Source organism: Mesoplodon densirostris, chromosome 7 (assembly GCF_025265405.1).
Source record: "Mesoplodon densirostris isolate mMesDen1 chromosome 7, mMesDen1 primary haplotype, whole genome shotgun sequence".
Classification (NCBI taxonomy): domain Eukaryota; kingdom Metazoa; phylum Chordata; class Mammalia; order Artiodactyla; family Ziphiidae; genus Mesoplodon; species Mesoplodon densirostris.
In genome coordinates, this window is record NC_082667.1 from 54,698,485 (window position 1) to 54,712,502 (window position 14,018).

The 14,018-nt window shown below is 38.5% G+C and overlaps 1 protein-coding gene across 3 annotated transcripts in view; it reads left to right on the top strand.

Annotated features, from left to right (window-relative positions):
- The first annotated feature begins 334 nt into the window (after nucleotides 1–334).
- NARS2 (asparaginyl-tRNA synthetase 2, mitochondrial) overlaps nucleotides 335–14,018 on the top strand; it is a 150,740-nt gene continuing 137,056 nt past the window's right edge. For 2 of the 3 annotated variants that reach the window (XM_060103966.1, XM_060103967.1), the window contains exons 1-5: nucleotides 335–798; nucleotides 3,992–4,101; nucleotides 4,585–4,705; nucleotides 6,684–6,824; nucleotides 12,501–12,581. In XM_060103966.1, coding sequence (XP_059959949.1) covers nucleotides 658–798; nucleotides 3,992–4,101; nucleotides 4,585–4,705; nucleotides 6,684–6,824; nucleotides 12,501–12,581 — 594 coding nt within the window. In that variant the 5' untranslated portion in view covers nucleotides 335–657. The remainder of the gene's footprint in view (nucleotides 799–3,991; nucleotides 4,102–4,584; nucleotides 4,706–6,683; nucleotides 6,825–12,500; nucleotides 12,582–14,018) is intronic. The other variant, XM_060103968.1, reaches the window with a different exon arrangement.

Below are 14,018 nucleotides of genomic sequence, written 5' to 3' on the forward strand. Positions count from 1 at the left end.
CTGATCCCCTCTCAACAATCAAGAGTCTCCTTCTGGTGCGCTTTCCTTCTGCATCAGTCACTCCTTGCCCTTCACTTTGCGTTCCTCAGCATCACCCGGAAGCTTTAGAAATGAAGACTCTAATACCTCGCCCCAAGTGGGTTACCTAGTTCCTTCAACGCTAACCTCTACAACCCTAGCGTCTTAACTCCGCCCCATCTCAGCTCCTGACCCCGCCCCTTCCTCCGCTTCGCCGCCTCTTTAAGTGAAGTCACAAGTACGCATGCTCCCTCTGAACTTCCTCGTAGCGTGTTGACGTTAGCGTTGGCGTGGTGACGTAGGGGTGGGTGCCGCGCGTGTTTCAGCTAGGGCGCCGCGCGTGAGCTTAGAAGCTACGCGGGGTTGTTGGGTGTCCCGGGAGCTCAAGGCGCGCGCTTTCTTTTTGGCGTTCGCCGCTGAACGTCTTGTGTCCTTTCCGCCCTTTCGGGGAGGGGGAAAGCAGAGCTCCTTCACGAGCTGGGGCCCGTGAAGGAGAAGGGAGCCAGCGGGGGACTCTGGAGTGCCTGAGGGAAGGGCTGCGGCCCGGAAGAGGGGAGGAGAAGAGAGGGTTCCTGTAGGCAGAGTCCGCACGCGCTGGGATCAGGGCTGGTCCCGAGAAGGGCCTGGGGCGGCCGCGCTATGTTTGGGGCCCGATGCCTGCTCCGAGCCCTGCGTTCCTGTTCCTCGGCTCCCTGCCCAAGGCACAAACCTTCAGCCAAACTGAGCGTGCGGGACGCTCTCGGGGCCCAGAACGCAAGTGGGGAGCTCGTTAAGGTCCAGGTTAGTGTATCGGAAGGGGGTGGGTTTGTCCTTTTCGTTGACTGATATGGCACGTCCACGTCTAGGCTTGCCTTGTGCTGTCGGGTCGGACAGAACGACCGGCAGGGCAAAGTTAGAAAATGTAGGCAGTCGTGTGGGTCCACGTTTTTCTCCTCTCATTGGTTACCGTTACTTTTGCCTGGAAAGCGCTGGAACTTTGCTTTCATGATACAGGTTATTACCCGTAAACTTGTTAATCATACAGCAAAATGAACGAGCCCCTTTTCTTTTGTCCCTCATAACGTGTGTCCACAGTTATATAGCTCCTTGAGTGCAGGAACTATGTCTTACCCGTCTTGATAGTCACATGTAGCTGGCAGTAAATATTTGTTCAACTAAACCATACCTTTTATTCAACTTTTAACCACCTCAGTGCCTAAAATGGGGCTTTGCATAAAACTTATGTTAATAAATTAGGAGAACGAGTGGAGTGTAGCAGTTTGAAAGAGCTCTGGAGTCAAGCTGCCTCGGTTTAAATCTCTGCCGCTTAGTAGCTTGTTAATTATGGGCATGTCACTTAACGTGCTCTAAACCTCAGTTGCCTCTTATGAGAATGGAGATAATAGTCCCTATCTCACAGAGTCCTGAAGATTAGTTACAAAACATTTAGGACAGTGGCCCACCGTGAATAAATGTTAGTTGCTATCCTTTCTCTTGTTAATAATAACATTTGCAGCGTCTCCACACAGAAGGTACCTCCTTAAAGGAGCAGACTAAGCAAGGAGGTTTGACTTACTAGGTTGCTGAAACACACTGATGCAGCTATTTTTGCTGTCCTCACATATCCTTGATTTTTAGCAGTATGACCAATTTCCCCCTCTTTGCATTTCTTTGGGTTTCATATTCTTTCTATTATCCAAATCAAAACGTTTTCTTGCATTAATCTGTTAATTCGACATACATTAATACCTTTGTGTGCTAGTCTAGAGAGGATTCAAAGATGAAAACAGAACCTACTCGCTAGGTTAGAGGCTTTCACTTTAGTGCTGTGCAGTCTAATTTAGAAGTATCTGAATTGAGTGGTACTGTAATTGTAAAATACACACTAATTTTGAAGAACAAAAGAATGCAAACTATCTCAGTATTTTTAATATTGATTACATGTTGATATATATTTTGGGTTCAATAAAATATACTATTAAAATTAATTTAACCCATTTCTTTTTTTTTTTTTTTTTTTTTTTTTTGCTGTGCGCGGGCTTCTCACTGTTGCGGCCTCTCCCACTGCGGAGCACAGGCTCCGGACGCGCAGGCTCAGCGGCCATGGCTCACGGGCCCAGCCGCTCCGCGGCATGCGGGATCTTCCCGGACCGGGGCACGAACCGTGTCCCCTGCATTGGCAGGCGGACTCTCAACCACTGCGCCACCAGGGAAGCCCTAACCCATTTCTTTTTTATGTAACCACTAAAAAAGTAAAATTCCATATGTGGCTCACATATTTTTGTCAGACAGCCCTGGTCTGATGGCTAAGACAAGAAATGACAACAATGTGATAAGTATTAGTGGTATAAATAGAAAACTTTGAGAATACAGAGAAGAAGTTCTTAACCGTGTGAGGAGGTCAAAGAAGACTTCTTGCATGAGGTGACATTTCAGCTGAGTCTGGAAGGATGTGTTCCTCAGGCACAGGAACCAGGGATAGGGTGGAAATATCATTTCAGAAGAGCTTGTTGACAAGAACATGAACTTTGAACTGAGATCTGTGTTTGAATTCCACCTGTACTACTTGGTAACCTTGAGTATTTAACAAGGTTATCCTAACTTCTCTAAATATGTTTCATCTCTAAAGTGATAGTTCTTGTGAGGATTAAGTAGAAAAATATTTATAAAGAGCTTAGGACAGAAGCACATTAAACAGCGCCCCATAAATGTTAACTTTCACTAACAAGGAAAAAGCAAGGCGTTGGTGCTTGGGATTGGGCATGTTCAAGTTATGAAGGGCCTTGTATGTGAGACTGAGGCAATTTACTCTTTATTCACCGTAGCCCTGGAGAAAGATCAAGCGCTTCCTAGTAGACTTGGGTTTAAATTCAGGCTCTGCCGTTTACCAGCGGTGTGCCCTCAGGCAAGTTATTTAACTTCTCTGAGCCTCAATTCTTCACTTGTAAAATGGGAATAATGATAATCCACATTGCTGTTGTGAGGAGGAGGTGAAACAGTATATGAAGAAGGTAGTAAAATGTTTGTCACATAGTAGATGTTCAGTACATGATAGATATTCTTCCACTGGAAAATATTCATGGATTTTCTACTGTGTGCCTGACAATAGCCTTCAGTACAACTAAAAATGTGATTCCTAAACTCACAAAATATTATGGACATGCAAATAAGTAATAGAAGGGCTTTAATAACAGTGTCTATTAGGGTGTTGTGGGTATACAAAGAAAGTCAGGATCAGTACAGTTTTTCTAAGTAGGATCATTTCACTTTTCCCAAGCACGTTTGATGGTTAACCGAACACCATCAACTGTTTCACAGTTGTTCAGAGGCTGCTAGAATATTCTCTCAACCTCTATGCTAGTTAAATTTAACTAGCATAGAGGTTGTCATCTGTGAGAGAGCTGTTTTTAGTATTCTACTTGAAGACATCTCATTTGTACTCATGCATACCTGTCATTTAAATTCAGAGTGTCTTTGAAAGTTTATGTGCTACTTAATATGATCATAATAAGTTTCTTGAGAATTAGTATGATACTTTGTAAAAAAGAAAACCCCATAAAGATGTTTCTAGTCTATAACTACATAATCTCCCTTCTGGGAATTTGATATAAAAGGAGAAAGGAACCAAAATATGTGCCCTGTTATGTGTAATGGTGGGGGAGAGGGGCAGGGGCAGGAAGAAAACCTGGAATATTAGGGGGATTGGTTATGTGAATTAGGCTCATCAACCTAACAGGATTTGGGACGTCTTATTCAGAATGATGAGCTTTGTTAACAAAATGACAACAAAATAGGTGGAATGCCAAAGCTGTATTTCACTGTGATGAGAACCATATAAAATTATATATGCATATTGGTAAACTAAAAGCAATTGATTTGTTGAGGCAGGATTATGAAGACTTATTTTTTTTTCATTTAGTCCTCTGTGTGTATGTGTAATGAAAATATAAAGTGTTTGTATTTTAAACTCACATTTAGAAATATTTCTCATTAGGGATGGATTCGTTCAGTCCGATCCCAGAAGGAAGTCTTGTTCCTGCATGTAAATGATGGGTCATCTTTGGAAAGCCTTCAGGTTGTAGCAGATTCAAGCTTTGACAGTAGGTGAGTTTTTTTTGTTTGTTTGTTTTTAAGAGTACTTTGATTTTTTTTCATCTCCTCTGTTCCCCATTTCCCTAATCCAAGTGTTCATATTGCCCCCTCAGTGATCTTTCTAAATAAATTTGCTTTTCATAGCTTTGAGGCTCAAGTCCAAATACTTAGAATCAAGATCCTTTTCTCCTGTCTCTAACATCTTCATATGACAATATCCCCCACCTATCCTTTGCTTCTCTCTCAACTATGTGCAGCTCTCAACCCAATTAAAGGAAAAATCTTCTATCATTAAATGGTTTAGGGACTTCCCTGGTGGTCCAGTGGTTAAGACTCCATGCTCCTAATGCAGGGGGCTCGGATTCGATCCCGCATGCCGCAACTAAGACCCGGTGCAGCCAAATAAATAATAGTTTAATGTTCTGAGAGCAAGGTTGGTATTAATATGAGGGCTACATGTAAGACCTTGTTTATGCTATTGTTTTGTTATTACAGAGAACTGGCCTTTGGGAGTTCTGTGGAAGTTCAAGGGCAGCTGGTAAAAAGTTTGTCCAAAAGGCAAAATGTGGAACTGAAGGCAGAAAAAATTGAAGTTGTTGGAAATTGTGATGCCAAGGTATGTGTTGTGACACGATTATGGAGGCCGTTAAGGCTTAATTTAAAACATTAGCAATGTTTTAAGTGGATTATTGGGAAGATGGCACTTGGAACTTTTCAATTGTGACTTCCTAGATAATTGAAACAAGCTATAGACTGAGGAATGTAGAAAGAGTAGCAAAAGTATTTATGTAGATGGTGGAGCCTTAGGAGTAAGAGCTAAGTGATAATACTCTGTGTATCTCTGTGATGCCTGTCACTGTTGAGATTTGCCACTTTACAAGCATGCCTAGTCAGCTGCAGTGAGAAAGACATACCAGGGCAAACCACATTCTTAGGAAAGCTCTGCCTAGAAATTACTTTTGCATGTTCTAGAACTGTACCATCTGGTGCAATAGCCGCTAGCCACCCATGGCTATTTAATATTAAATCAGTTAAAATTAAATTAAAAATTCAGTTCCTCAGTGACATTAGCCACATTTCAAGTGCTCAGTAGTCACATGCAGCTAGCAACTACCGTACTGCATTGCACAGGTACAGATCATTTCCGTTTATCACAGAAAATCCTGTTGGATGGTGCTAGAGTGTGGGGATGCTTAGGCTGAACAAAGATAAGAAATTCTACATTAAGAAATGTTTATTCCTGTTTTTGCAAGACTCTTCTGTTAGTAGCTTTTTATGTATAGCCTGATAAAGAGGTTAGAGGGAATAAAACCATAGATTATCAATCCAGTTTCTATTTGGAGAAAATGAGACCCAATCAGGTAAAATGACTTGCATTAGGTCATATTGCTGATTAGTGGCACAGCTGAAGTTTATGTGCTAGCCATTTTAACCCCCTGTGGCTTAGCTATACTCATCTTCAAATATTTAATGAACAAAAAATGAGGAATATAGGGAAATAGCATCATTTTAATTCAAATTCATTTTTAGTTCTTTTGGATAATTGAAATGTTAACCATTTTTATTTTTGCTTTTTTAGAGGGATGTTTGATTATTAAAAATTTGCCATGTGTTTTACTCTTCTTAAATTGTTTTCCCTTGGTGGGTATTGATGCTTTCCACTACTCTTCCCCCTCATTTCAGTGTCATTTTTAAGTATTCAGCATTAGGGAATTCTGAACCTGCTAACAGTCCCCAGATTCCTATTAATGTGATCATATTGTCACTTTCGTAGGTATGGGACCTATTTCTATAGGACATAAATTAATGTGTGCACAAGGCCTAAAGGAATAGATAGCTGTGTTGGTAGCCTGTTTTAGAGTTCTTTTACTTAGCTTCTCTGTTATCTTTTTTATTGAAACTTTGGTTTTGGTCTGAAACTTTTATCCTATCTTCTCAATCTTGTAAAATGAGGGTGGGCAGGGAAATTTTTCTAGGTAGAGTCATAATTTCCTTTAAAATTTTTATGAATATACATTGCTCATTCAGATGACAGAAAGCTGTTGACCCTCACTCATGTTCTGAAACAGCAGCACATGTTGATAAATGGTGATAAATAGTGCTAATTGATAATGAGCACTTGTGGACTTTCAAGACATTTGGGCAGTTTTAAAATTCAGTACCAGCTGTGTGTATACAGCTGTAGAAAACATAATGTTTAATATCTACAATATTCTAAACTCATGTATGCCAAACAGTGGAGTGTTTTGGGTAACTATATCCTAATCTCTCTATTTGCAAGTAGTGATTGATAGCTAACAGATAGAAATTTGATAAATAACAGATTCGCCTTGGTGATAATAAGTAACTTTGCCCAAGGTTCCAAAGCTAATAAGTAGTAGAGCTGAATTTAAACCCCCATCCTTCTGATTTCACTCACTGTTCTACTAACTTGTTAGAATTAACGTGGACCATATTCAGTTATGTTAAAAAATAAGGAACGAAAGTGTCTTAGTTTTATTCTAAAGCATTACTATTTAACAAATGCCCTGTAAACTGATTTTATAAAACTGTATTTCTTTTAGCTTCTAACTTGTTTTTCCTTTTATTGTCAGGCTTTCCCTTTTAAATATAAAGAGAGGCATCCTCTGGAGTATCTGAGACAATACCCTCACCTTAGGTGTAGGACTAATGTTCTGGGTTCTATACTGAGGGTTCGCAGTGAAGCCACAGCTGCTATCCATTCTTTCTTTAAGGTAAGGAGCTTTGCTTCTAGGTGTTCTTTCTTGTGAAGAAGTTGAATAATTGTAATACTGGAGTATTATCCTGAACGTTCTTTGGGTTATTTATTCCAAGCACCCTTTATTGTGTGGTACTTTTTTCTTTGGCTGATTTTAAATTTTCTGTTTATCAGTGGTTTTGAGTAATTTGATTAATGTGTGCCTTGGCACAGTTTTCTTTATGTTTCTTGTGTTTGGAGTTCATTGAATTTCTTGGATCTATGCATTTTAATTTTCACCAAGTTTTTCAGTCATTATTTCATCAAATATTTTTTATGTTATCTCTCTCCTTTGGGGACTTCAGTTACCCATATATTAGGCCACTTGATGATATCCCGATAGCTCTCAGATGTTCTTTTCTTTTTAAAAAATCTTTTTTTTCCAGCGTGTTTCTTTTGGATAGTTTCTATTACTATGTCTTCAAGCTTACCGATCTTTTCTTCTGCAGTGCCTAATTTCTTATTCCTATCCAGTGCATTTTTCACCCCATATCTAAGTGAAAGGCTTCATATCTAAGTGTTTGATTTGGGCCTTTTTTTTTTAGTGTCTTCCATGTCTCTACTTAACTTTTTTGAACATATACAATACAGTTTTAGTTAAAACTGTACAGTTTTCATAGCTGTTTAGTAACTTCTTACGTCCTTCTAACGTGTCAGCTATAAGTCAGTTTTAATTGATTGATTAGTTTCTTCATTATGGATTATGTTTTCCTGCTTCTTCATATATCTGCTAATCTTTGATTAGGTGCCAGACCTTGTGAATTTTACCTTGTTGGGTGCTGGATATTTATAAAGCTTCTTAATGCTTTGTTTTGGTATGTAGTTAACTTACTGGAAGGGTCTTGCTTTTATGATTTGTTAAGTAAATCTGGAGCAGTGCTCAATCTGGGTCTAATTATTCCCCACTACTGAGGCAAAGCCTTCCTGAGTAGTCTACCTAGTGCCTTGTGAATTACAAGATTTTCCAGCCTGGTTTGTGGGAGCAGGCATTGTTTCTAGCCACATACGAGCACCAGGCACTGTTTCCTCTAATCGTTGTGGATGGTTCTTTCCCTAGCCTTGGATAGTTTCCTCACTTGCATGTGCTGATCATTCCTCCACCTAATACTCCAGGGTGACTCCCTGTACACCTCTGGAGTTGTTGGACAGCTCTCTGGTACTCTGTCCTGTCAGTTCTAGCCACTTTGGTCTCCTCAGCTCAGGGAGTCTGCTGGGCTCCACTTTATTTCTCCCTTCTTCCTGCTGTGGCCTGGAATATCTCAAGGTAGTAAGCTGGGCTGCTGGTAGGGTTCACTATGTGTGTTTCCTATCTCTCAGGGATCACTCTCCTTTGTTGTCTGATATCCAGTGTCTTGAAAACCATCATTTTATGTGGTTTGCTTGTGGATATTTTTGTTTTGTTTTTGGTTTTTTTTTCGTTGTTTCAAATGGGAGGGTAAATCTAGTTCCTATTTCTACATCTTGGTCACAGACATTTTATATACAGTAAGCACTAATTTAAAAAAATTATTGGTGTTGATCAAGTAGATTGATCTAATGCCTAAAGACATTTTGTCTCATTTAGCTTTGCTTTTCAGCCATTTCCCCCAACCTGGGAAAGCCACAGTGGAATGTAGTTGGTAAGTTGATGAGGAGTGGACCCTCCTTCCATGTGGTGGATGGAAGGGCTCCAAAAGCAAGAGTGTGACCCAATGGATAAAGTTCAGTATTATTCCATGTAGTTTTGGAACTCTTCCTAATCCACTTCTCCAGATCCAGCTCACTTGCAAAGATTGTCTGACAGTATACCCTTCCCTTGGACGGCATCCAAATTCATGCAGGCCCAGCCCTGCCATAGCACACGAAGGAAGTTCTTGCTCTTTGAAAAGCTCCTTAAGAGGTAATTTTTGGTGTGACAGCTAAAGAACATTATGGCTTTAAAGCATAAGAATAAACAAAGGAAAATAAATCACATTATACAGTGTCATCCCATTATAGTGTGAAAGGGTGTGTTTACATATGCTCTCATAAACTTACTTATGCATCTTCCATATGGCTTTTCTTTTTTAAAAAAAATACATTTATTTTATTTATTTATTTTTGGCTGTGTTGGGTCTTCGTTGCTGCCCACGGGCTTTCTCTTGTTGCAGTGAGCAGGGGGCTACTCTTCATTGCGGTGCGTGGGTTTCTCATTGCAGTGACTTCTGTTGCAGAGCACGAGCTCTAGGCGCGCAGGCTTCTGTAGTTGTGGCTCGAGGGCTCTAGAGTGCAGGCTCAGTAGTTGTGACACATGGGCTTAGTTGCACCGCAGCATGTGGGATCTTCCTGGACTTGAACCCATGTCCCCTGCATTGGCAGATGGACTCTTTACCACTGTGCCACCAGGGAAGTCCCATCCATATGGCTTTTCAATAGTGCTTGAACCATACAAACAGAAAATTTGTTCAGATGTAAAAATCTTTTTTCCCTATATGGCTTTAACAGCTGATAAAGTCAGTGGATCTGCTTTAATTCTGAAAGTTTTATGGATTTCTGGCCAGTAGGTGGTGGTATTGGCAATCCATTAACAAGTGGGCTTTACCTAATTTATACATTTCTTATTACTTGGAGTTTTCACAGGTAAGTAAATAATTTTAAAATAATAATAAAAAACACCAGAAAACTCTGAAATCAAAGAATAAGCAAAGTAAAGTAAAATATAAAAACATTTTAGGTGGTTGAAAATAATGAATTTTAGCACTGTTGGTGATGGTTATAAAGATAGGTACTTTTGAGTCTTATAAATTCACTTTTTAATTGTAAAGCTCTAGAAAATATAATCCTGATACCTCCTTCTAAGATGTCACCCACTTGTGTATGTGACAGGATTGAATTGTTTAAAGAAATAATGGGAGTACTATAGGACATATTAAATATTAGTTATATATTATCCTATATTTGGTACTGTTTCTATGTTTGTTACTTTAGGCTCCCTAAAAGATGTTAAGAACTAAAATGTAAAATTTTCAAAAATTTCAGACCTTGAAATATAGGGGAAAAGAAACTTGAGCACAAACCTTTTAGTTAGGATACTTTAAGGATCTAGAGTTTTTTGGTTTGAGTATCAAAAATGTTTAGTGTATAACTTGCTTTGCTTATAAAATTGACACATTTGCTGAGTACTAAAACATGACTATCTAGAATCCTCAAAAAATGAGTTATTTACAAGAGCTGAGTTTCTCAAATAATAGGATTATCTTTTTAGGCACCATTTTTTTTTCTAATTTCCAGTGGAAGTTATCCTAAAATGTATTAATACTTCCCTGGCTTCCTGAAGTGAGCCAACAGAAAAGAGTTTGCCCTTTCTTGGTGAGTTGAGGTTCTTCCTCTGAGTGTCAGATTGTTCTCTTTTCAGTATGGCAGTGCCTTTAAAGCCTGTCATGGTGAGGAGTGTTCTTTGACCCTGCGATGAATGACCCTAGACTGCTGTGTCTTTGAGTTCCTGTGACTGCTTTTTATGGGGTGTTTTTTTGGTTTTTGTTTTGTTTTTTTGGTCTCCTCTTGCTGTCACTTTTTGTCTCCAGTGGAGTGTCTGTGGCTAGCAATTGCTGTCATGTTTCTTTTTTGTTGAGTCTGATTAACTAATATTTATTTTGTGTGTGTTAAAGAAAAATATAGTCCCTGACTCTTTGAGTGATGTGTATGGGCCTTAGTACATGAATTTTGTAATTTTCAGATACTCATTCATTGCCTTATAAATATCTGGTTATAGCAATGTGTATCTATCAAAATACTTAGATATTTAGAGGTGATGGGTGGGATTAAATAATTGGGCCTAAATTTTTGATCCCTTCTCTGGCCTTCATCTCTCTCATTAGGAACCCCTTTGCTGTGGGATAGGATAAGTACCTGACACTGGAACCCCACTGGAGGCAGCCACTGAGAGTACTCCTGCTATTTATTTTCCTACTTCTCTATCCACTTTCTCTTTCGTGGACTTTGTTCGCGTCTTTGTCGTTCCTTTGTACCCTCTCCTGTATAACTTTTGGGGGTAATGATATAGACTTTGATATGATAAGCCTTGCTAGCACTGTTAAGGCTTAAAAAGCCGATAATGCCTTTTGAAAGGTTTAGCATTATTTGAGAATTGAGAATAATTCCCACTATTTGAGTGATTTAAAAAAAATCCCATATAGTTATTTTCATAAGATTTACAGCATTGTTCCTTGTGGCAGTTGACCAGTTCTAACTTAGGCAATTATATTTAGCCGTTAAATTTTCTCCTCCCTCTCGCCACCCTTGTTTCCTTTGGATTTTTCACTTCCTTTCTTTGTTTACTGCACTCATGCTCATAGTTGCCTTATGTGGAATAAATGATTCATGTCCATAATTCTTGGCGTCTAGGAGATAAAAATTTTATGCAGTAATGTTATTGATTCTATTTCATTTGTTCTCTATAATGTGATCTGTGCAGCACCTCGCCACACGTTGTTCCCAGATTAAGTACATATTTGAACACTTCCTGAGACTCCTAATTTATAGCTTGAAAATTTAATCAGTCTACATCATAAGGCAAGTTGTTGGCTGGATACTTTGTATCATAGCCAGAATACTTGAATTCAACCTTTTTAGGAAGGAAGGGGCAAATTTGGGAGGCCCCTGGTAATGCACTGACATATTTTACATTCCACCAGTAGGTACTGGCAGAATTTAGCAGAGATTAGATGGGTATATATGAACTTATTGTATTGATGTCAAGAACAAAATGTTTACATTGAACACATACTCTTATGCCTTTGCAGCATAAATTCACTTTAGCTGCCTCCACCCCCACCCTGCAGCATTTATGCTGTCTGTAACCTTTCGCCTACATCCATAGTCAAAGTGAAAGAAGCATAACCTTGAAGTTGCTGGGTTATTTCAGTTTTACTATCAACAGCTTTTGTGGTTCACTAATGGAAATAGTCTCCGACTTTAGAGCAGAAGGATTGCAGTTGGGTGCCTTAGTAATGGATGGGCTTGCTGCTCACAGTCTTCCTTGAGGCAAAGCAAGTGCACTGCCTGTGCCATGTGTGGTGCACTGTGCCATCAGTTTAATGGCAGACTTCCTAAAAATCATTCCTGCCTTTTTGCTGTTTATTTCTTCGGTCCCTGATTGTCAACCTTAATTTATCTCCTTTTTGGTGGTTTGTTACAATTGAGGGTTTCACTCCAAAATAAAAACTTAATATTGATCACTTTTATTCCCTTAGCAGTGTGGGCAATATCATTATGCATTAGCCCTGAGTGAGTGTGCGTGTGTGTGCATGTGTGTTAAATCACTATCAGTATGTTGGAAAAGTGGGAAGAAGAAATGGCACCAGAGAGAGATCCTGAGCACCGAGGTTCCAGTCCCGGCTCTGACACTGACTAGTTGCATGATTTTGACCTCTCATTAAATCTCTCTGGGCCTCAATTTCCTTGTCTTTCCAGTGAGGAGATTGGACTAGATATTGTCTAAGTCAGTTCTGCTTTAAAATTCTTTGTGCATAGTAAACTCTCCATTTGATATTTTAATAGTTTTATTTTGGGGATTAAGGAGGGATTTGATATGACATTCTCTTAGTGCTATTTTAATCATATAATGAAGTGTATGTTCTTGGAAGTGTTTCACATACAAATATACTGAGAAAAGTGGTTTCTCTTTTTCTTCCAGGACAGTGGCTTTGTGCATATTCATACTCCAGTAATCACATCCAATGACTGTGAGGGGGCTGGAGAACTTTTTCAAGTTGAAGTAAGCTGTGCTTCCCATCTTGGGGGATATATTGCTCTCTGATATTTTTCATTTGAGGGTTTGCTTTAAATTTAATGAGTTATGTGGATAGAACATGAAATTTTGTTGATAATAATCCTTAAAAAACATGCATAGAAAATTCACACTTCTCTAATTTTCTGTCCAACCAGCTGTATTACCTACGTTGTGACTGAAAGGAGTGGATTTTTAATTTAGTACTCTATTTGCCTTTTTTATAACTGTGAATTGGTGAACTAGAGAAATTTGAAGAAATTAATAAAAATTCTAAGATATCTTTTCTGCAAATTCAACCCCCAAGTAATATTTTTGGGTATAACTCTTATTTTAAGAGATGGAACTAAAATAGAAAAGTATACATGTGAATATTTTCTTTTTTCAGAGACTTTAGAAAATATATTTTTCATAAGAAATTATTTAGTCTGTATACCTCATGAAGGCTTTTATTTTAATTCTTTGTTCAGCAATTATTTTTTGAGCTCCTACTATGTGCCACATATTGTCAGCCTGCTCTTGTTGCAGGAAATTTAAAAGTTACCAGTTTTTCTTACATGTAGGCAATTGAAAGCCTTTCATTTACCAATTAGACAGCCTGTTTAAAATCATTGACCAGTAGTATAATAATGTTCAAAGAGAAATGTATGTTGATGAGTGGTGCTTTTTGTATTTCTTTCATTTATTTACTGATTTCTATATCTCTGAGAAATCAAGATTCTTTATATATTTGAGTGATTCCATCAAATGACAAGACCTGTACAAAACTACTCTCTCTGGTTCAGTATATTCTGACTCTTGATAATGATGCTTTCTCTTCATATTACTGAACAGCATATTCACTGGGAGAAGTTATCCTGATGTGTCAAAGTCATTATTCAAAATAATAATCAAATGCTGTCTTTCTTCATATGTGGTTTGAAGAAATCTAGATGATAGCCTTCTGCAAAAAGCAGAATAAAAATGCTTGATTGAACATTTAAAGTAGGAGTGTTAGCATCTGTATGTGAGTTCAAAGAAGGCAGCAGATGATAAAATAACAATATGTAAATTGTAGAAAACATTCTCTTCTAGCCGTTTATGTTGTTAATTTTCTCTTTGCACCTTAATAGTCATCTGAATATTGAAGTGAAGAGGAATTACCCACCTTAAATACATTTCATGATCCCTTAATCTAAACCACCAAATACTAAAAAGTAAATGATAGGGAAGGAAATGTATAATCTAGAGGAGTTTTTACAAATATGAAGGGAATTACTAAAGAGACCCAAGTTAAACAAGTAAAAAAAATCTGTAACAAACTTAAATAATTATAAATTTGGAGCTAACTGCTTTACCACCACAGAAATCCCCTAAGCAAGTCTGAATGATTACAATATGTGCATTTTGGACTCTAAACAATACAAGGTAAATTACCAAATAAGA